Below are 24,648 nucleotides of genomic sequence, written 5' to 3'. Positions count from 1 at the left end.
TAAGCCTGTGCACCCTGTGTCCTTCTACACACATATGCACAGGAATGCAGGAATCAGAAACAGGTGTTTTCCACAGTTCAGCCATCTCCCTCACGAGTCTCCCCAGATGGCTGGCAATACAGTGACCATCTGTGGGGTCCAAGATCTGAAGTTAGGGAAGAGTCTCAGGAAGCCAGAAGGCTAAGGAAAATCTGAGCAGCCACAAAGAGATATGACATACTTTATTCACTCTGGGAAAAAGGCCACTTGCCTTTGTTCTCAAGGGCATATTTATACAAAATTCACACAAAGGTAGCATTTGGCCAGAAAGAGCTATGTAACAGATTCTATCACTGTTCACTCTGAACTGCCAATATTCAGTGTCAGCCATCTTTAGCTGACTCATGGTTCCTCGGATGTCTTTGGCCCATTCAGATATCCATATTGACACCATGGGATCTACACCTTAAATGGCCTTTCATTCCCCTCACCACCAGACTAGGGGGCATACACTCCACCCTCCTACAATGTCCGGGCAACCCACTAACAGAATGTTACCACTACCAAATCCAAGCAAAGGTTCTTCAGAGAATGATGTACCACCGCCAGCAGAAAGTACTGAACCACCTAGGGCTTCCCACACAATGATGTGTCCTTTATCCTAAAAGTTCAAGAACTTCATCAAATTAGGTCTACTCACTGAGAAAATGCTGTAAACTTTCCTGAAGCACTTGTGCTATTTCACCCACTTATTGTTTGTGGTTCTTTCCCTCGTGGACAGTAATTTTGTGTGTGACACCTCCTGTCTTTCTTGTATTTTTGCCTTTCTCTAACTTTCCAACCATTTTCTCTGAGTTAACTGGAATCATCTCAATCCATCAAACATTCAATTTCTAGATTTTGCTCAATATGATTTATCCCGGCTTCTTTAGATCTAAAAAACCTCCTGCTTCATCTCAAAGATTTTCAGTTTTATGCAGAATTTAAATCTAAGTTATCTATAGAAGAAGCAGTGGAAAGGTGTCGATGCAGCTTCACGTGGGGGGCTGGTGCTGCTCACTTCTGTGTCCTCCTCACTTCTCGGAAGTCGGATAAAACGCAGGGACCTGGAGGAAGGATGTGCACATGTCCTGTACTCAGGTTTAAGTGTCCTTTTGGTAGTCCACTGTGACACCACTGCAACAAAAGCCGGGGCTTCAAGGGAGTCAGCCACATGCTCCATTTCTCTACTTTTCACCTGGTCCTTTTTAGCAACTACTTCTACAACTGGAATAGCTTTAAACATATCCAATCAGCTTATATATTAGTTACTTTCCTCACCAGTGTCAGCCTGACACAAACCAGAATCACCTGGGGAAAAGAAACTTCATTTGAGGAATGGGCACATCTGTGAGGCATTTCTTGATGGCTAATAGATCTAGGAGGGCCCAGCCTACCATGAGCAGTAAGTACACATCACTGGGCAGGTGGGTGTGGGGCTATATAACGCAAGAAAGCTAACTAGCTGGGCATGAGCCAGCGGGAGGACCAGCAAGCTAGTGAGCAAGCTGGTAACATTTTCCATAATTCCTGCCTCTGCTCCTGCTCAAGTTCCTGACTTGATTTCCCTTAGTGATGGACAGTTACTCAGAAGTATAAGATAAAATAAACCTTTTCCTCCCCAAGCTGGTTTTGCTAAGTGTTTGATCACAGCAACAGAAAGCAAACTAGAATAAAAATAAAATAAACAAAAAACAAGACTGCCTTTTTTTGCCTAGAGAAAGAGGAAATTCAATTATAAAGTTTCAATGATAATCTTTTTATTTTATTATTATTTTTTGAGACAAATCTCACCATGCATAGACAAAGTTGGCCTTGAACTCACAGAGATCCACCTGCTTCTGCCCCACGAGTATTGAGATATTGGCATTAAGGTGTGCAGCACCATGTACAGCTCAACTGGAATATTTCTTTCCTTCTTTTGGTAGGGAGAGGTTGAGACAGGGTTTCTTTTTGTAGCTCTGGCTGTTCTGAAACTAGTTCTGTAGTCCAGGCTGGCCTCAAACTCATAGCAATCTGCCTGCCTCTGCTGGTATTAAAGGTGATCACGACCAACTGGCTCAACTGGAATATTAATGCAGGAGGCCAGGACCATTTACTTTGTAAGAGGATCACTAGGTGACATAAACCGGAAACTATTTTTATTGTGTTTTATATTCTTGAGGCAGGGTCACACTCTGTTGTAAGGATGGTCTGGAACTCAGCTAATTTAAAAAAAACTGTGACAACTCTCCTGCATTAGTCTCTCAATTGCGTGAGCTACCACTCCCAGATTAGGAACTGTACTTTAATACAGCTTCAAATTGTGGGTTAGTAAAGTTGTGGAGGAAAGAATATAAAGGTAACTCCTGAAATATACTTGATAAGAATGAGTGTAAATGACTATAAAATTTAAAACTGAAATTCAATATACAACTTTGCTTTTTGATTTTGAGACAGGATTTCATGTAGCCCAGGCTGGTCTCCAATTTGTTATATAGCCACAGATGACCTTAACTCCTGATCCTCTTTTCTCTACCTCCAGAGTGTTGAGATGACAGCATATGCCACATGTCCCATTTTTGAGGTGCTGGGATGAACCCAGGGCTTCCTGCATGCTAGACAGGCACTCTACCAGCAGAGCTACCGTTTGAGACAGGGTCTTCTTGTCCAAAATACTACTTTTAAAAAGAACCTCTATATTCACTGAAATTCCATGAAAACTAGTAAAGCAAGAATTGTGACTATACCAATATATGTATGAAATATACAAAGCCCTAAAACTCATGTTTTGATTGAGTTCACATAGAAAAGATGCACTAATATTTAAAAAAAAAAAGGCTTACAGACCAAATGTACCATTAATATATACATCTAGAATACGTGTTAAGTAAATGAAGAATTCACCTGCTCCCCTCATGGCTATAAGTACTCACCTGAGCACCTGCTATGAACTACGTCCTGAGCTGACAGAGTGAATCAAGCCCCAACAATGAGCATGTGCAATAAGGGCACACATACACATAATTTAAGATAAGTGGCAGTGCTTGAAAGGAATTTAAAACTATGAAAAACAACCACAGGGAGAACCTGTCTGAACCAGATGGTCAGGAAAGATCTCTTGGTGAGACAATTAGATTGACCTATAAGAGTGAGAAGAAACCAGCCTTCAGGCACAGCAACAAAAAATTAGACAGAAGGAACAGTGGTGCAAAAGCCCTGGAGTCAGGATGCACACGGTGCTTCATGGGCAAAGAAAGAAGACTGTTAGGGCAGCACGAAGGCAAGAGAGAAACAAATAGAACGGGGGACGGCAAACAGTGGTTACATAGTGATACAGGGCCATAATATTCAACTGGATGGTATTAATGGGAGGCTTTTTCTATGTGTGTAGTTTTTGTATTTGTTTTTGTTTTTTGCTATATAGAGCAGACTGGCTCCTAACTCACTATCCTCCTGACTAAACTTCCAGAATTCTGGGAGGATAGGCATGCACAACCTGTAAGTCCCTTGAGGTTCTTGAGTGGCCAGGCCCTGCTCCTAAGGACCTCCAACAGCCAGTCTCCACCCTGGCAATAATGGCTAGGCACAGCCCCTACAGATGCAGGCAGCCAAACTCCACCCTACAGAGTAAAAAGTCCAAACTTAGGACTTGAAGACCTGAGCTTGAAATCCTAACAATCCCTGGGCTCGCCCCAAGATCAGGACTTCAAGTCCCACAAATCCCCACCCTAGAAAGTTCCATCCCCCCCTCCCAAGAAATGCTATATAAACCCTGTTTTCTCTGTAACTTCTCTCCTAAGCAGAGGCAGCCACCCTCCTAGGTTTTTCTCTACCAATAAATCTATTGTGTGAGGTTTGTTGTGTAGTGTAACTCTGTGGTATTCCTTGGCTCCTAGCTGCCAGGATACCTTTCCCTACAGATTTGTAACACCTGCATTGGAGAAATTCCCCTCTCCAAAGCAGAGCTATAATACATGTATTGGGAAAACCTTCCCCCTCTGAACTATAACACAATGGGAAGACTTTTCCCTCAGAGCCAACACACAGCCAAGTCTGGCTAACAATGGCTTTTAAGAATATAGTAAGAGTCCTGACCCAGATGCAGAGGAAGCAAGATGTGACTGCCTTGCCAAAAAAGGTACTGAGTCACGTGGCTAACACAGACAAGAATAATTGGCTAATATAAGTTATAAGAGTTAACAAGAAGCGCTTGCTGATCTTTCAGAGGACCTGGATTCAGTTCCCAACACCCACATGACAGGCTCATAGCTCTCTGGAACTCCAGTTTCAGAGGATCCAACACCCTCTTCTGGCATTGCTTGCATGTGGTGCACACAACACACACACACACACACACACACACACACACGAGACATTCATAAATAAATAAATCTTTTAAAAAAGAAAAAGAAAAGGGAATGAGGAGCTGAAGACATGGCTCAGTTAGTCAGTGCTTGTCACACAAGTTTGGGTTGTGCTTGTAACACTGTGGAGGCATAGACAGGAAGAGTCCCCAGGTTTTGCTGAGTATGCACTAGATTTAGTTAAAAATCCTGTCTCAAAAAACAAAGTGGAGAGCAATTAAGGACGACAATCAACAATGACTTCTGGCTTCCACACGGGAACACACATACACACACAAGGACGGAAAATGATGGCAAGGCAAGCATAAAACCACACAAACGACACACATGGCTCTTACAAACATCTAGTGTTAACCACAGAAAGAAAAATCATTTTTGCAAGTTTAATTTTTCCTTTTCTATTCATGGAAGCAGCGCTAGGGGTGAGAGTAGTCAGCTTTTTATTTGTACGTTTGTTTATTTTTGAGATAGGATCTCTGTATGTACCTATAGCAGCCTCAAAATCACAATCTTCCTGCCTCTGCACCTTAGGTTCTGGGACTGATGACAAGCACACACCACCACATTCAGCTCTAGATTTAGGGTAGGTTTTAAAGATAGTGCCAATAAGACCTGATGATATACCATAACAGTCAGATACTTTAGTACCCACGATACTCCTCACCTCTGCTTCATGGTATAATGCCCTCCCTTGAGTATAAGCAGAATCACTGACTCGCTTCTAAGCAGTGGAAAGCAAAGATGATAGGGTGTCATTTCTGTAATGCACACTGTTAGCAAGATTCAATCAAGTCTCTTCTTGTGGCTTTATGACATAAACATAGGCATGGATGAGAACCAGTGACAACTGGGCATAGAAAGACTTGAGGAGGTAAAAGCAACCTCTGTGAACTACAGGCAGCACCAAGCATGAACTGGAGAAATATCTTGAGGGTTAAGAGTGCCTGCTGTACTCTTAACAGAACCAAGTTTGGTTCCCAGCACCTATGTTGCAACTGTTGGTAACTCTGCCCAGGTGGATCCAACACCCTCTACTGGCCTCTTGAAGGCAACTGCACACACACAGCATTCACTTACAGAAACACATACACATAAAATAAATCCTAAAAGAAATACATGGCAGAAGATTTAGGGAAAGCTTGTTTTATTCTAAAATACGTGTATGGATTTACTAAGGAGAGTATATATAGGAAACAGGAAATAGGTTTGCAAATTCTTTTGCATCGAGAATACAAAACAAAGGTAGTACAAGTTTCTTCTAATTGTCACATTTTGGGAAGGTGAGGTTGTTTCATATTTTGGGTATAAGGCTGATAAGATGAAGTGAGAAAAGGAACTCTATGTGTTAGTCTTCATCTTACATTCTCCACCTTACAGATAAGAGACAATCCCAAAGACTTGCCCAAGTAGAGAAATCTCCCATTAAAACAAGAAAACCTGTCACAAACATACATGCAGGCAGACACCCTCACACATAAATATAAAAACAAGTCTTTACAATAGCAAGAACAAGAAGAGATGTGGCTGAGCTGAGGTGCACAGTTCAGAGATGAGTTTCCATGCTGCAGCAGTGAACCCCTCAAATTTTCAGTTTTAAAAAATGACTCCCCCCAAAATACACTGCAAAACCTGGGAAAGAAACAGAATAGAAAGACTTAAAAGGCTGAAGAGGCAGGGTCTGGATTAAGTGCAATAATGGGAAGGCGGGGATTTTCCTGAAGAAGACAAGGAGATTTATAGATATCAACCATACTTGGAAACATGAAGAAAACTGAGAGTCCAGAGTTCACTAAAGTATTTCTTAATTTTCAAAGAGCTGGCAAAGGAAAGGATAGTACAAAGGGAAGTCTTTATGTGACAGTGACCCTGATGGTAGCAAACTAAAGGAGAAAAGAGATGCTGATGACAAACTAAGAAGCTTTGCCCTAGGTCTTGATCTTCAACCAATACCTGGAGTCACAGAGAGCAATGGAGAATTGGTGCTTCTCGTGAAATGGCAGGATTTCAAAGATGTTGTAGAATATTACTTTAAGATGTGTTTCATTTGTTTATGCTGTGGAATATTTGCTTAATGATGCAAAGATGTATTGCATTCCTTTATGTTGCATGTGTTTAACCCTGTGAAGCTGTGTTACTCTATCTGTCTAAAACACCTGATTAGTCTAATAAAGAGTTGAGCAGCCAATAGTTGGGCAGAGAAAAGACAGGCAGGACTGCCAGGCAGAGAGAATAAACAGAAGGGGAAAAAGGAGGAAGGAGCAAGGAAAGAAGGGGCCAGCCATCCAGTCACCCAGCCAGACACAGAATAAAAAGGGAAGAAAAGATATACAGAAATAAAGGTAAAAGCCCAGAAGCAAATGGTAGTCAGGATAATTTAAGAAAAGCTGGCTAAAAACAAGCCAAGCTAAGGTTGGGCATTCATAAGAATAAGCCTCCATGTTGTATGATTTATTTCGGAGCTGGCTGGTAGGATCCCAAAGAACAAAGAGTCAAAAGAGTAAAGAGTTAAAAAAAAACAACAACACAAAGAAGCTGATTTGGTGCTGGCAAAATGAAGTGTCCTCAAGTTGTAATTGTTTTTCTTTAACCTTCATTTTTATGCCATGTATACGTCTATGTACTACACATCCATGCAGTGCCTGCAGAGGCCACAAGAGGGTGTCAGATGCTCTAGAACTGAAGTCCCAAGTGGCTCAGCCATCTTTCCATCCCCTCCACTTAATACTTATTATTATTATTATTACATTTTTTTATTTGGGGCAAGAGTGTATATTTGCCAAGGCACCAAGTTGAATGTGCCTTGACAACTTTCATGAGTCCGTTCTTTCTTCTATCCATGTGGGTCTTGGGTCATCAGGCCTGTGGGTCAAGTACCTTAACCTGGCCTCTGATATTCTCTATGATGTCTAATTTTTTGGTGATATTTTCTATCCTTTCACTTGATTTTTATATGTGCAGCTGCTAATTGTAGTATTTTTAAGATGTTTGCCTTTAAAGTCCTTGTCAGATAATTCTAAAGTATGTCACCCCAATGTCATTGTCTCTTTAACTGCTTTTTTTCCTCATTCAAATTGAGATTGTATCAGCTCTTGGTTGAGCAAATTTTGTAGCTCTTGGATGAGCAAATTTTGTATATCATGCTGTGAGACTCTGTTCTTCTATTATAGCAGACCTTCTCTGAGACCACTCCAGTGGAATGGAGAAGGTCAACTTATTACTGCCATTACTGCCAGTGGAGGATAAAAGTCCAAGTTCCCTACATGGCCTCTCCTGGCATTGCAGGGTGAAAGCTTTATTTTTTGCCTGGTAGAGCTAAAAGTCCTATCTCCCTATTTGGTGTCTCTGGTACTAATCCTAAAAGTTAGGGTATCTCACTATATTTTGGCAAGGGTGGACATCCCAGCTCTTTACTTTATGGGCACAGATGAGGCCAGGGCTAGATTTTTGTGGTATGTGGCTGGCATACCGACATTACTATTAAAATTTTGTCTAAATCTTTGGACTAAAAAGAGAACACAAGCTTTTCTGGAAGAGCTTGCTTTAAAATTACTTTTTATTCTTTGGAGATGGTAGATATATAATCCAGGTCTTGTATGTGCAAGGCAAGAGCCCCACCCCTGGGCTACATCCTAAATTGTTTCCTTAGGGCTTTTTTTCTCCTTGTACCTATCATTATTTTCAAATTGCCAATGTCCTCAACAGTAAGTTTAAGACACACGGGCAAACAGAAAAGCCTTAGGACTCACTGCAAGGTTGTTCATGGTGCTCAGGAATACACAGTCATACTGGGTTTGTTTGTTTGTTTGTTTGTTTTTGCTACTGTTTAGTTTTTCTTGTTGGTTTTACATACCATGTCTTTAACTATAGTTAGCAATTTAAAAAATTTCTTAGTCCAGAAAGATGGCACAGAGGGAAAAAGCACTTTGCTACCAAGTCTGATGACCTGGGTGAGACCCTGAGAGAGTGTGACCTACAGGGTGGAGACCTACAGAGAATGGAACCTCCAGTCATTCTCTGACTGCCACACAAGTGCTATGGCACACGAGTTCTCACACACAAAATTAATATGTAAATGTAAAAAATATAGTGATATTCATTTGTATTTTAACACAAAACAGCCACACTAGTCGGCCATACAGGCCAGGCAGTGGTGGCACACACCTTTAATCCCAGAAGCCACACTACTAAGCCATAGAGGCTGGGTGGTGGTGGTGCACACCTCTAATCCAGCCCTAGAGAGGAATGTAAAATGGGACGAGGGAGGAACTCACTCTCTTTAAGTCTCAAGATTTCATAGAGGTTAAGAGCTTTCTAGGGGCTTTGCTGCTTTGCTGTTCTGATCTTCAGATTGAACCCCAATATCTGCCTCTGGGTTTTATTACTCGTGCTACAAAAAGATCTTTTAAATTTTTTCTATAGGATTTAAAAGATTCCTGTTTCAATATTCCTTTTCCAAGGCATTATCTATATGTGTCTCCTTTCACATTTGTCTTCAATTCTGAAATTGTTTTTAGAATTGTTAACTTTGATCATTCATTTCTGAGTTTGTCTAGTAGACTGTTCTTTCATGATGCACATCACTTTCTTATCATTAAACTTGTTTTGGGAATATTAAAGCTTTCCATCAATTTTATAAGGTTTTATTTCACTATCCTAAATTACTTTGTGTGTTTTAATGACTATATCTGGGGTGATTCCAAAACTACATGTGATAGTTTGACTGAGAATGGCTTCAATAGGTTCATATATTTGAACATTTGGCCCTTAATTGATGGAAATGTTCTGGGAAGGATTAGGAGGTATGTATGGCCTTACTGGATAATGTCACTGTGAGTGAACTTTGAGGTTTCAAAAGCCTATGCAAGGCCCAGTCTCTGCCTTCCTCCCCGCCCCGCTCCACACACACACCATGCTTGCTTGTGGATGAGGTGTTAAGTTCTCAGCTACTGCTACAGTGCTGTGACTGCCTGCTGCTATGCTCCCTGCCATGATGGTCCCAGAGTAAGCTCTCTGAAACTGTAAGCAAGTCCTTAATTAAACGCTTTCTTCTGCCTTGGTCATGGTGTTCAGAGCAATAGAACAGCAACAAAGACACTATACCACACTGCCATAGTCCTACTCATTTTAAGGTGATTGCTAGTGCTTTATAATCACTAATAGAAAATGCATAGAAAATTTTCCAGACTATAAAATACAGCATTTATAAATTAAGTATTTATAAATCTCTTCTTGAAATCTAACACTCCAAAGCTAACTCTAATGTGATAATGTATAATCTACCTTCAAATAAGCACAGACTTCAAACCCTGGAATTATTAGACAAAGGCAGTTTATGAAATCATCTGACATATGAAAATTATTAAAATATTGAGTAACTTCTATTTATATAACCCACTATATATCTAAAGCAAAATATCAGAGACAGTATGTTAAAAAGATAAATTGTTATCATGACAATGAATTCTTTGGAACTCTCAGTTTTAAATCATCAACTGTGGTGGTTTAAATGAAAATGGCACCAGAAGCTCATAAGGAGCGGCACTAGTGGGAGGTGTGGCCTTGTAGGAGTAGGTGTGGCCTTGCTGGAGGAAGTGTGAGATTGGGGACAGGCTTTGAGGTATCAGATGCTCAAGTCATGCCAATTGGGGCATTTTCTTTCTGCTGCCTATGGATTCAGACGTAGAACTCATAGCACCTTGTCTGCCTGCAGTCAGTCAAACTTCCCCCCATGACGATAACAGACTAGACTTTTGAAACTGTAAGCCAGCCCCAATTTAAAGTGTTTTTGTTTTTTTTTTTTTTAATGTTCTACTTTTTAAGAATTGCCATGGTCATGGTGTCTCCTTCGCTGCAACAGAAACCCTAAGGCATCAACATATACATATATGCAGAGTTTAAGCAGAGTTTTTTTTCTCAGTAATTACTTAAGATTTCTTGTCTTTTTAAATTATTTTTATGCCATAGTCTTTTAAAGTGTAAACCTAAATTTCTTACAAAAGTGTTTAAACCATTTACAGAGCTGGTGAGAGAGTAGAGCATTACAAGCCTGACAACCTGCACTAAATACCCCAAAGCTCCACAAAGCTGTCTTTTGATCACCACTTACACACCATGGCACACACACTTTCACCACCACCCCCATCATATATACACACAGTAATAATATATAAAAAAATTTAAATTATAAAGCCACTTACGCTAAAACCATGCTATAATCTGAGTGATTGAACATATATCCGCCAACAACCCACATTATATTCCCATTAACCACAGCTTTATGAGAGGCTCTGGGGAGCTTTATATCAGAATATTCCTCTCGAATCCAGAAAGACTGGTTAGCTGGCACAGGAACTGAACACCCAGGACCTAATTAAAACAAACAACAAAACAAATAAGTTTGACAAAATGCAGCATGAAAGTTTATAATTTTCCAAATTCTAATCTAAATGCAAAGACTATTCAAAGAATAGAGGTTCCTTTAGCATTTAAGCATCCAACATCTTTAACTCGTGGGGTTTTAAATTTTTACATGTATGGGTGTTTTGCTTACATGTATGCCTATGTACCACTTGCCTTACTGGTGCCCACTGAGACAAGAAAAAGGCATTGGATCCCTGGGAATTGGAGTTACAGATGTTGTGAGCTGCTATGTGGGTGCTGGGAATCAAACCTAGATCCTTTCGAAGAGCAGCCAGTGTTCTTAACCAATAAGCTTTAGCAATAAGCTTTAACCAATAACCTTTAGCACCTAACTGGTATTTTTAATTTCTTCAAGATACTGACCAAAATCAATCACTCCCTAACAAAATTTAGTATCATACAGTTCCTGATGACTTGGCAATATATTCAGATTAAATTTTCAGTAAAAATCTTGCTTAAGAAGCTCTTAGGGGAAAGGGCCGACCAAGGGGTTATCAATTCAAGTGGAAAAGACTTTATGATTAAAATATAATGACAGATCTAAATCTATCTTCTGGTAAATTCAAGAGCTGAACAGATGGAAGAGAATAGCTCTCACCTATCTCTCAGCTTCATTCTCTGCCCCTCTAACATGAGACCATGGTCCCTAATTTTCATGAATGAGTTACAAACGACATGTCAAATCTTTCCACAATTCTAAGGATATCAATTAACAACCACACAGGTGTAAAATTTAAAGAATCTGGATAAAGAAGGTGAATGCTTGAATGCCATCTGATACATGATTAACATAAAACACACAGCCGCTAAAATAAACTACCTTAAGGTTCCCTAAATTACAACCTTCTAAGACCAAAAGGACAGCTCCTACCCTGCCAGTGGGGGGAGCAGGAGCACCCTCTGACATCACTTGCATTACAGACGCCTCGGTGAGGAAAGCCACAGTTGTCTGTACAATGAGGAATGTCACACGACTCCCCTTTCCAGTTCTCAGAGCATTCACATTCGACAGTATTGCTGCTGTTGCTGCTCTTGCATTCTCCTCGGCCTGAGCAATTATTCGGACACATGTCAAAACTACAGAGAGGAGAAAACCAAGTCAATAAAAGCAACACTTCAATTGTAATCAGAACCTCCTCCTACACAGCTGAAGGGTCTGACTGTCTTCAGTTCAGTCACAAGTATAAGCACAGGACTTACCATTGAGCCCATGTGCGCTCACTGAGCTCTGTGTAGCTAGAGCCCAAGGTTCAAGTAATGAAATCACATCAACTCTATTGGATTCACATATGAAAAGGTAAGAATAAATAACTCAAAAAGTTAGAGTAATTACAAAACAAAAGAGATTTGTGCAAGATCACCCAGACTTGGCTCTAGGTTGGGAGCCAGGATCCTATTCTTCCTGGTAGCTCATTACTAATGAGTTCTACGAAAGTGCCAAGTTCATGTTGGGAAATGGCGGAAAGAAAGGACTCCAATGAACTGCCAATATGTTCATGGTACACGGTTAGTTCTCTGTAAAGACTCTGAGAATTAGTAGAATTTAAGATTACTGCCCAGTGATATAGTTAAAGATCTTTAGTAACTTTATTAACTCATGTCGGATGGAGAAGAACAGTAAACTTCATGATGAGTTTAACTGTGTCTCATAACATGACTTAAGATAACAGTATTGATAACTTTGAGATGACATAGTTTAGACTTTTTAAAGGACTGAATTAGTGGTCTATTATAACAACTGAAGAATAAAGACTTCTCCTACTACTGATTATTGCTGAGACACTACCAGTCTTTGTTAAATGCACAAGGCAAACGGCTGACACTTTCTTCCAGCAGCAAGAAGAATGTCCCTCTCTTCCAGGAGATGCTCAGAGACAAGATCTAGAAACTGTGGTCCCAACCTCTAGAGCTGACGTTTCTTTAACCTTTTAGGTCCCGTGTCCTCAATTATGCAATGACAAAAACTGAATATTTAAAAAAAATTAGTTAACAAAGTCCATATTAATTTTTAGCAAGATACCAGACTTGCTGTAAGCCCCAACACACTAGCATTATTAAAATAGTCTTTTGAATATTATCAAAAATATTAAATCTAAAAATCTTACTTGTAAGTGATATTAAATCCAGTCAGATTATAAGCAGCATCGCTGAAAAAATGAAGCAGTGCATAACCTGAAGTGACAGTGACTTCTGGGGCCGTCTCATTGCCATCTCTTTCAGGAACAATGAGGCCACTGAAATGCAAACACAGACCAAATTACAGCAATTTCAACAGAATTCATCTCCACAATTTTCAGTCTAAGTCTAGTCAGTCGTGGATATGCTGAGAAGCAACCCTGAGTCTGCTGGGCTTCCTCTAGTCTGTTGTTGCCACTACTGTTTGTTTGATCCTGCTGTTCCTGTTGTTCTCACAGAGTCTGAACATACTTTAGCTGGCCTCAAACTCACAGACCCCACACACACCTTCCTCCTGAGTGCTGGGATTACAAGCATGCACTACCAATGCCCAGTTTCTAAAACAATTTGAAACCAATGACTTTGGGTTTTTTGTTGTCGTTATAAAACTTTTTATGATACTCTCAAGCAAGACTCTACAATCACATAAATAACAAAATATGAACTGATAATTACCAAATATGTACTGTTGAAAGAGAAAATATTTTATATGTTTAATTAGTAATATGTATCATATTACATATGATACACTTACTATCATACATATTACTTACTATATACGTAAATAAATACTAGATACATAGTAATATGTATCACTTTTCTATTTATATTTTTATATAAACCATTTATAAAAGTTTTATGTCTCAGTAAGTATATTTTATAAATGGTTTATATAAAATATAAATAGAAAAGTGAACTGAATCTATAATCCTTATACTATTAGCTTTCAGATGCATGTTCTTTGCTCAACTGGTAACATACATTTTATGTCCCACTTTACAAACAATACACAAGAAGCATTTCTATCTCTGAAGGCTCTAAAAAGCTCTCCCTGGGATCTTAGTAAGAGCCCAGTAAATAATATTCAAAGTATTTGGTGGGTGCCAGTAAATTCACATGAAGTAAAGAATTATTGAATCAGAAACTACCATTTTTAAGATATTTGGCCCTTAAAACCATACCAACTTGTTTTCTAAAAGCTATATGTTAACTTGAAGGCTGGGAATGGTAGCACATGCCTTTAACTCCCGTACTCAGGAGGCAGCTACAGAGATCTCTGTGAGTTTGAGACTAGCATGGTCTACATAGTGAGTTCCAAGTAAATATGTATGATAACTTGAAATCTCAATACAGAATGAAAGTATCCACACCCATCTCACATTACCAACAGCAAGGAAGATGTTGGTATTGCTAGTTTCATAAATAATATACTTCCAAGGTTAATTATTTTTCACATTTACTTGCTCCTACCTTTTTTGCCCAGTATCAATTCACTACAATCACTGCCACCAATCAACACCAAATGCCATGTAATATGCTCCACATATACAACTCTACCCAATGAATAAACAACTTATCCCCTATTACCCTCTCCCTTTCACTCACTCAACCCTTAGTACCCTCACTTTTCTGAAGGTTACACCAGGTAAATTCCTATTTCAGGGCTATGACCATCTTAAAAATCTCACTGACTGGCCTAGAAATTCTCTTTGTAAAAGAGATACTGTCTCATATTCACAGAAAAACAATGAATCTTACTACAGCACTATTTATATGACAACAGGTTAAAAGAATCACCTAACTGGTCATTCATAGGAGCTGATTAAATGAGTCAATACAAACCTAGGTCTGCAGGATTGACAAGAGGCTGTGAAGACAATATACAGGTAGAGCAGGGAGGCACACAGCAGACAACGGGCCTAGTGTACCTGCATATTCATGTGAACTTAGGCGAATGCACATAAAAGTGACTGGAAGACTACATAAACAGGGAGTGAACATGAGAAGAGGATGGGGCTTTTCATTTAATTTGTGTGTGAACACGTGTGTATGCATGTTGTCTGTGCCTGTTGGGGGGATTACATCTGAGTATGCATGTAGAAGCCAGAAGTCACTATCAGGTATCTTCAATCACTCCCCACTTTTTTCTTTTAGAGACAGAGTTTTGCTTTGTGGTGCTGGCTGGCCTGGAACTCACAAGGCAAACCAGGATGGCCGGAATTCTCAAAGAGTCACCTGCCCTGCCTCTTGAGCGCTGGAATTACAGGCATGTGCCATCAGATGGCTCACCTCATTTTTTGAGGTAGGATCTTACTGAGCTCACTGATTGGCTAGACTGGCTGGTCAACCAGCCCCTGGAATTCTCTTGTTTCTGCCTCCTCAACACTGCAATCAACATGCTCACAAACCACACCTGGTTTTTATGTGAGATCTAAATTCAGATCTTCATGTTCCTGTGATAAGCAATTTAACAACTAAGCCACCTCTCCAGTCCTCACTAAAATTTTAGTCTGAAGATAAAACGGGAACGCTAAGATTCTGACAGTACACAAGGGCACACTTTCTACTGTGCATCAGTTAATAAACACTAAGTGCTTGGGCTGGAGAGAAGGCTCATTGGTTAGGAGCACTTGCAGAGCACCTGGATTCCGTTCCCAGCATCTACTGCCTGTAACTCCAATTCTAGAGAATTTGCCCTCTTCTTGGCCTCTGCAGGAACAAAGCAATAATGTGGTGCACATACATGTATACATGCAAACAAAACATTTGTAAAATAAAAATCCAATTTTTTAAAAACTACTAAATATTTAACACACTTGAGGCATTGTTCTAGGTACCAGGAATACAACAATGAACAAGACAATGTCTTTGTCCTCATGGAATTAAGAGAAACAAGCCTATTACAGAGTACCATACAAGGGTGTATATACACACAATACCATTCAGAGGTAACTCAGTGCAAGCATCAACATAGGAAATGGACAGAAAGTGCTGCTTTGGAAAGAGAGAGGAGGACTGGAAAGAGGTGAAGTGACTTTTGATTAACATTTAGGTGAAACTATTAGCCATACTGGTGGTTTAAATAAGAAATGTCACCCACAGTGTCAGGCATTGAACACTTGGTCCCTGGTTTGGTGGCACTGTTGGAAACAGTTAGGAGGTAAGGCCCATCAAGTGGGGCAGGCTTTGGCGTAAAAAGCCTCATGTATTCCAGCTAGCACTCTGCTCTGTGCTTATGATAAAGCCCGTAAGCTCCAGCTGCCATACTTGCTGCTTACTGCCATGCCTCCCTGCCAGGAAGGACTTTTCCTCTGGAGCCATAAGCCTGAATAAACTCTTTCTTCTGTAAATCACAGCAAGAGAAAGCAAACCAATACAATCTCTCATTGTGTTTTCATTGGTTTCATGAACAGAAGATGAATATCCTTTATTTAAAAGTGTTAGAACAGACATGTTGCAAATTTCAGAGTTTTCATATTTGGGAGTATGTATATACACAGAATAAAATACCTTTGGGATATTTCTAAGTCTAAACAAAAAAACTTATATATCATATTCCTCATACACATAGTCTAAAAGTAATTTTATACAGTATCTTTAATAATTTTAAGAAATAAGGTTTCATAGTGCGACATCTTCCATTTGTGACATCATGTAAACACACAAAAAGCTACAGATTTGGGGGCATTTCAGATTTTTGGATTGAGGATATTCTATTTGTAGTAAACTCCCTCGAAACAATGAAGGGCTGCGCATTTATAAGGTTGGGCAGTCAGCACTCTTAACCACTGAGCCATCTCTCCAGCTCCATTTTTTTAATTTTTTGAGACAGGGAGTCTCAAGTCTGAAGTTCATCAATTCAGGAACTACTTGTTCACCTCCTCCCTCCAAATGCTGAGGACACTGGCAGGTACTACCGGGTTCAGGACTGTTCATGGTTCATGAGTGACCTTCAGGAACTACTTGTTCACCTCCTCCCTCCAAGTGCTGAGGACACTGGCAGGTACTACCGGGTTCAGGAGTCTTCATGCTTTGCCAACTGAGCCATCTCTCTAGTCCTGGAACCAGTTTTGAAAAATCACAGTACTAAAGGTATTTTCCTCATAAACCAGAAACTCAGCATAGCTGTCCCAAGCTAACACGGGATCTCGACTGCATCTGAAGCATAAGCCGACCTCACCAACTGTACTGTGTACATTTTCTAGTGTATCAGCCAGGCTTATCACTATGACCAAACACCTGAGACGCACATGCCTACAATCCTAGCACTTGGGAGGTAGATTCAAGGTAATCACTGGCTGCATTGAGTTTAAGTACAGCTGAGGTTACATGAAATCCTGCCTCGAAAAATAAGCAATAACAAAACTTAAGAGAAACAGATTTATTTTGGTTTCAGGAATTTCAGCCCATCATCACACGGGAGGGTATCGCAGGTAAGTTCCTCAGCTCACAGCAGTCAGCAAGCATTTGGGAAGTTTTACTCATTTTCTCCCATTTCCCCTTTAATTCAGCCTGGCCCCAAGTCTATGATAACCCAATCCATATTCAGGGTGGGTCCCTCTGGTGGTTTGTCACCCATAATAAGTTTCGGCATAATACATGGCCCCCACTTGGTAGCTATATGGGAAGGATTAGGAGGTGCGGCCTTCTTGGAGAAAGAGTGTCACTGGGTTGAGCTTGAGGTTTCAAAGCCTCCCGCCATCCCCAATATGCCATCCTCTGTCTCTTACTTGCCGTTCAAGATATGGGCTCTTAGCTGCTGCTCCAGCCATCTACCACCTGAAATGAGTCCAGTACGGTGGTGCAAACCTGTATTTGTTGCACTTGCGAGGTGGAGACAAGAGGTTCAAGGTTAACCTCAGCGACATTGTAGCATACACAGAAAATGACCCAGTACATAAATAACAAGTGAAGAGACCATACCAGGGACAGAACTAATACTTACTCCATGCAATAAATGTTATGGAATGATAAAAGTAAATCCAGTATGGAATCAATCCTGGAGACACATTTAAATTCAGAGATCAGATAATGGATAAGCTTACCTAAAGGCAGCAATCAGAGGTGCATAAATTGAATCCCCATCATAAACATATAAATGGTCCCAGCTACATTCTGTAGCAAAATGATTGAAACGAAGTCTCATTATTCTATTTGGCCTAGAAAAATAAGTAATTTATAATAATCATAACATTAGATACTAAGACAGACTTTTAAAGAATTTATAATAATATATAATATAAACATATAAATATAAACAGCATTCCTACATTTGTTGGAGATCTATTTAGTATTTGTTTAAGAGGACATTAAACAAAAGAGCACTGGCTCAGAGTTCATGGGCCTAATAAGAATGCTTACAGTCTTGTTTTTAACATTCAACAACACAAGTCCTTCAATTTTTACATTTCTTTCCTTACTCATCTTACTTAAGATTTCATAACACATCACTTTATAACACACATTTTCTAAATTTACTGGTGTCTCTGCCTTTTCATGGCACGGTACCAAAAAGTCCTGTCTTAAGGGAACTGTTTACCAACTCTGACTTAGACTGACTTGAAAGAAAACTAAGATGTCTTGCAGAATGTCACAGGAATGGGCAGACTGGTTCCATTCCTGGTCTCCCCATCACTGCACATGGCACTTTGACAATTTCAGCAACCGCATCAGTGACATTCCCCCTGCTCTCCACAATTGCTAACTTTATGATAACTGCAAACCTTACTGCCCCACCTTTGTATTTTACTATGCTCAGCATCTCAACAAAAATCCCTGAAATTTTCCAAAATAGATAAACCTATCAATTTTTCTCTCCAATATTTAACTTTCCCTCCTATCTGGAACTATCTCATTCATATGTAAGTTTGCTTACATATCATATTTAAAAACAAAAAAAAAGATCTGTTCTGACCAGAAAGAGATTTGTGAAATCTAAAAACAACGCTACTTTTTAAAATTTCTTTAAATATAAGGAATCTTTTTCCTCAATAAAAATGATATTTAGGGCCAGGGACTTAGCTCAGGTGGTAAAAGCTTGCCTAGAATGCATTCAGCTCTGGGTTTGATCCCAATACCACATAAGAAACTGGGTGTGGTGGTACACACTTATAATCCCAGTATTCAGAAGTCAAAGACAGGAAGACTGTCACAGCGCAAAGTCAGCTGGTCTACACAGTGAGCATCATGCCAGGCAGTGCTCATCAGTGTGATCCCGTCTCATTAAAAATAAAATGACGCATTTCTGCTAATATGTAGTAGGTCGTAATTGTTGCTTTTAAATGAACTAACAAACAATATTTCTTGGTTTGAGTATCTAAAATGATAAAAAGTACAGAGACACAACAAATAAGCAATAATTATTTGGAATCTTTGAAGTTTTGTCCAGAGACTATAATGCTTTGACAAAGCTGCCTTAAATGACAGGTACAAAGAAAGAGAAAAGAACTGGGCGGTGATGACGCACTCCTTTAATCCCAGCACTCGGGAGGCAGAGGCAGGCGGATCTCTGTGAGTTTGAGGCCACCCTGGTTTACAGAGCGAGTTCCAGGACAGGCTCCAAAGCTATAGAGAAACCTTGGGGGTGGGCGGGGGGACAAGAGAGGAGACAAACAACTGGAAGGACAAGAGGGCCAGGGAATAGGCAACAGTAGTTATTCTGATGGTTGACTTACCATTTTGTCTGTAATAAAAATCAATACTCAGAAAAAAATGACACATTAGCATTATTGTATAAAGATTTAAACAAACCATTAAAAAGATTTTAACTGATTTTTTAAGCTAATAGAATTAAAATATGTAAACTTCTGGTATATATAATTCATTGTAACATTAAGTCAAATTGGAACTTAAAAAAACCTAAACTAAGGGCCACTTAATAATAAAGCACTTGTTTAGTGAGGTCCTAGGTTCAGTCCCTGGCACCCAAAAAAGAAATTTTTTTATTTCTTATTTTATTATTTGCATGTATGTGTGTATGTTCAGGTCATGTTCAGGAGGTCAGAGGACAACTTTCAGGAGCCAGCCTTCCACTGTGGGACCCAGGAATTAAACTCACATCACCAGACTTGCTCAGCAAGCACTTTACCCACTGAGCCATCTCCTTTGAGCCATCTCCTTGGCCCCCAAAAAGTAAAATTTAAAAAGTAAAACCACTTGCCAAATGAAAAGCTATTAATGAAAGGTATTTCAGCACCAATGCATGGTAGTTCACACCTACTAATCTAGCACATGGGACGCTGAGGCAGCAATATCAAAATTCAAGGTCAGCCTGAGTTACAGTCTCAAGAAACAAACAGTAACACATGCTTAAGTACTTTATGTTAGAATGAGCTCTCATAATAAATAAATTAAAAGAAAGTCAGCCATTATTACTTACTGTCCTTCAATGAGCCATGTGCACTTGGTTTTATATTTATAATTCCCAGGTCCATCTGTTACAAATCCAGAAGATCCAGTTAGTCTGTAATTTAAATAAAAAATGTCAGTCAAAAATTCATACAGCATTATCTTTCTTGGTTATAAACACAAAATAAATAGATTTATACAATGTGCATATTACCACTAGAAGAATGACTGGAGAGTTATATTCAAACTGGATCAAATAAGTAACTGCCACACATATAAAAGGATATAAACATTCAAAGTCACAGAAGTAAACACTAACTGAATACCTAAATAATTCTAGATATGAAAGGAAAGTTATCCTTCATACCATAAAAATGCCCACAAAAGCCAGGAGTGCTGAGCTCATGCCTGCAACCCACAAACTTAGAAGGCTGTGGCAAGAGGACCACCAGCCTGAGCTACCTGGACAGTTCCAGGTCTGTCTCAGCTAGGGTGAGACTATGCCTCGAAAACAAATAATTTAAAAGTCATAAATACTTTACAAAGTTTTTAAACTCTTAGCTGAAAAGCTAAAACTACATAACCATAGGGCCAAGCAAAATACAGGTAAAAAAAACACAGAAGACAGCAGATTATGGAGGTGCACAACACACAGAAGACCATCCAGACCCCCTGCTTCTGACGTGACTGGCCACCTACCACCTTGCCATAGCAGCATGCATCAGAACCTCTATCTCCAACGTGATAGAGTTCCTGGATTTTCATACTTTTAGAACTTGCTCATGTTAGACATATCTGGAATCTCCTTAATGTTTAGACTCCACTAATTCTAATGCCTGGGTATCTTTTCGTGTTTTTATCATTTACATTTTCTTCTTTGTAAATTAATGAGAATTTTACACAAGGAGACCGGCACAGTGGTTGAGAACACTGGCTGCTCTTCCAGAGGACCTGAGTTTGATTCTCAGCACCCACATGGCAGCTCACAACCATCTGTAACTCCAGTTCCAGAGGAACTGACACCCTCCTCTGACTTCCACAGGCACCAGGCACACACATGGTGCAAACATATACATGCAAGCAGAACATCCATATACAGAAAACAAAATAAAATTAAATTCTACTATATCCATTAACCAAAGCCCAATTTGATAGCTTCTTTCCCAGGTTAAGGTTAACTGCTCTTTTATAGAACAAATACCTTTTCTTTTTTTTTTTTTTTTGGTTTTTTTTTTGTTGTTGTTTTTGTTTGTTTGTTTTTGTTTTTTTTTTTTTGGTTTTTCGAGACAGGGTTTCTCTGTAGCTTTGGTGCCCATCCCGGAACTAGCTCTTGTAGACCAGGCTGGCCTCGAACTCCCAGAGATCCTCCTGCCTCTGCCACCCGAGTGCTGGGATTAAAGGTGTGCGCCGCCACCGCCCGGCAACAAATACCTTTTCATGTGTCTATTTTCTATAAAATATATATTCTGAGTTTGCTTTTCTCTGTTATGTGTCAAGTATCTTTAGCTATATAGAAAATAGTATGCAATAAATATGCCATGTTTCCTCATTTCCATCCAAGATCATTTTCTCCTCCTCTTGCACCAGCTGTCGGGCTCTTTAAAATGTGTCTTTCATTTGATGTGCCCCTTACTGTGGAAGTAAGCTGCTGACATTGCAGCTACCCTTCCTCAGACACTGAGGATATTAGCAGACCATCCACATGTAATGTAAATGTTTATTTACATTAACTTCTGACGGATTTATCCTAAACCCAGCTTCTCTCCTTTGGGGGAATTTGTTTTTGAGGAAAGGCATTGTGAAGTCCAGGTTGGCCTCAAATTCGCTAAGTGGCCTTGAACTCTGGCTTCTACCTCCCTATTGCTGAGCTTAAAGGTCAGTGTCACCCTGCCTAATAGCCTCTCCATTTCTTACCCTTACCATCTTTTCCTTTGCCCCATTTTAACCACCCATTCTTCTGGCCCTACTATTATTATTAACAGTACTACCAACAAGATTTAAATTCTAAGCTTCCTTCCCTGAACACTGTCTCTTATCTCCCATAGGCTAGTTCAGTGAGTCTTCCTCCCACAGAGACTACCAAGCTACTGAACCATCACTTCTAATCAACACCCACACATTCCCAGCCCACTAGTTAGGATCTTATGTATAGACCATGATAAAACCAATCTCCCAATTCCCTCAGTGTTTCTTCCTTTCTCTTCTATTGCACTTGCATGATGCAGATAGCTATGTACTATGTCAACACTTACTACACCCCAAAAATGTTAGTCTAAACAACCAGTTCCCTTGTATTCCTTGCCAGTAAATTTTGTTGTTCTTGCTGTTGTTTGTTTTTTGAGATAAGGTTTCTCTGTGCAACCCTGGCTGTCCTGGAACTTGCTCTGTAGACCAGTCTGGCCTCGAACTCTAGGCTTACCAAAAATGCTGGAATCAAAGGTGTGCGCCACCACCACTTGGCTCCTTGCCAATAACCAGAAATACATACCCATTTAAGGTTAAGTTTTAATACACTTAGCACCAAAAAAAAATACCTAAAAAGTATTGGCTGAGCTTAAAACATGAAATCCAAAACTGAGCACCCCAAAACACGTAAGCAATCTCATAATTATCAGTGACTTGAATGTTCTGTAACCTTCTTCTGTCAACCCCAACACTTGGCTTCTACCTAAAAACTCGGAATTAAACAGACCCACTCTACCCAGCACAAAGAGGAAAAGAAAACAAAGGGCACACCCTGTCCTAAGTCCAACATGAAAATTCTATATATAACATAACCATTAGCCACAAGTGACAAGCACCTATTTACATGTACAGGAGGGCAGAGAAATTTAGCCACTATGCTAACAGATGCCCCCAAACCCAGGATTCTCTTTCCCAGAAAAGCTGACAATGGCTATAAAAGGTAATTAGTAATCTTTGTTGTAGCGAGTAATCTAATGCTAAGATATGAGACAAGTCTGGTGGACAACACCTAGGAAGTATTTTCTCATTCTTAAGAAACACAGGAAGATATGCTAACTAAATTCCCTGTTCAAGGAAGGACTTGCTGCCAGCTATAGCAGTGCACATCAGTATGTCTTTCAGGGACTGCACTACCACAGGCCACACATTTACCAGGATAGCCCAAATTTTTGAAGGTTTAAAGGTCCAAGCACTTCAATCTAACATGAGACACCTCTGATAGGTAATCCTTGTTCAAGGTGGTCCCTGGCCAGTGAGCCCCTAGTACCCACCTATCTTTGCAGCCCCTCGCAAGCACTGGCTACAGGTGTGCACCATCATACCCAGCTTGTCTGTTAGTTCTGGGTCCAAACTCAGGCAGTTGTGGTTACGCAACAGGTACTTTACTGATTGAGCCATCTCCTGAGCCACCTCCTCAGATCTAGTTTTTGGGAAGCATTTGCTAAGTCAAAGTGTGGGGCCCAGGTTTGTTGTAACAGCATGAGAGGAAGGTGTAATAAGAAACCAGCAGGATTGGGTAAAGGAGGCAGTTGAGCATTGGCAGCAGGGAAGCTCCTGCGTAAAGAATGCCTGTCAGAGGTCTCCCGTGTTTGAACACTAGAGCCAATCCCAGAACTTGAAGGGCAGAGAATCTGCAGTTCAGAAGTCTAAGTCAGCAAACGGCATGCTCAATTTCAGAAGAAAATTTAAATTCTCCTTTCACAGGTGAAAGCAGAGCTGCCGTATTCTCACCACTGATTCTGACTTTCTCAAAACGTCTCACCAACATGTTCAGGAATGATTAACCAACTACCCACGTCCAAGTCTCTACCTCTGGGGCCTGTCTCAAGGTCAGGTGGTTGGTCTGTCTCTCTGTCTCTCACTTTTAAATGGCTTTAGAGAAGGTGCTTGGGGAATGCTCTTTCTGTTTCTGTCTTTTTTAAATAGTTTCAGAACACTGATTGCAAACCTTCTCTGAATGTCTGGTAGAATTCTGCTGGGAATCCATCTGGTCCTGAACTTTATTTTTTTATCTGATAGACTTTTTAATTACAATTTCAATCTCCTCATTTGCTCAGGTTGTTGACTAATTCTTGGTTTAATTTTGGTAGTTTGGCTGCGTCTAGAAATTCATTCACTTCTTTGAGGTTTTCCAACTTTAATGGACTAGAGATTTTTAAAGTATTACATTACAAAATTTTGAAGTTTTGGTGTCTGATGTAATGTTTCCCTGTTCATTTCAGATTATGTTACTTGGATACTCTGTTATTTTGGTTAGTTGGGCCAACGGTCTGTTGATTTTATCTTCTCAAAAGATCAAATTCAGAATCACTGACTCTTTGCTTTTTTCTTTGTTTCTATTTCATTAATTTCTGTTCTCATTAGTATTTCTTGCCATCAACTAGGTTTAGTTATAGTTTGTTCTTGTTTTTTCAAAAGTTTTAGTTGTCATATTAAGCCCTTTATGCTATTTCTAATTTTTTTTTAAATGTAGGCACTTAGAACTACAAATTTCTTTCTTGAGTAGAATGTGTATTCTTTGGAGTTTTGGTGGAATATTTTGTAGATATCTGTTAACTAGAGTTTGGTGCCTACACATTTAAAATTTAAAAAATCC

At 39.7% G+C, this 24,648-nt stretch overlaps 1 protein-coding gene across 2 annotated transcripts in view; it reads right to left on the bottom strand.

Annotated features, from left to right (window-relative positions):
- Atrn (attractin) overlaps positions 1–24,648 on the bottom strand; it is a 141,528-nt gene that overhangs the window by 99,415 nt on the left and 17,465 nt on the right. For both annotated transcript variants that reach the window (XM_075962200.1, XM_075962201.1), the window contains exons 2-6: positions 20,119–20,202; positions 17,786–17,899; positions 12,890–13,018; positions 11,656–11,861; positions 10,562–10,730 (exon numbers count right to left, since the gene is read on the bottom strand). In XM_075962200.1, coding sequence (XP_075818315.1) covers positions 10,562–10,730; positions 11,656–11,861; positions 12,890–13,018; positions 17,786–17,899; positions 20,119–20,202 — 702 coding nt within the window. The remainder of the gene's footprint in view (positions 1–10,561; positions 10,731–11,655; positions 11,862–12,889; positions 13,019–17,785; positions 17,900–20,118; positions 20,203–24,648) is intronic.

The sequence above is a fragment of the Microtus pennsylvanicus genome, chromosome 2 (genome assembly GCF_037038515.1).
Source record: "Microtus pennsylvanicus isolate mMicPen1 chromosome 2, mMicPen1.hap1, whole genome shotgun sequence".
NCBI lineage: Eukaryota > Metazoa > Chordata > Mammalia > Rodentia > Cricetidae > Microtus > Microtus pennsylvanicus.
This window is presented reverse-complemented; position numbering and strand designations above follow the sequence as displayed.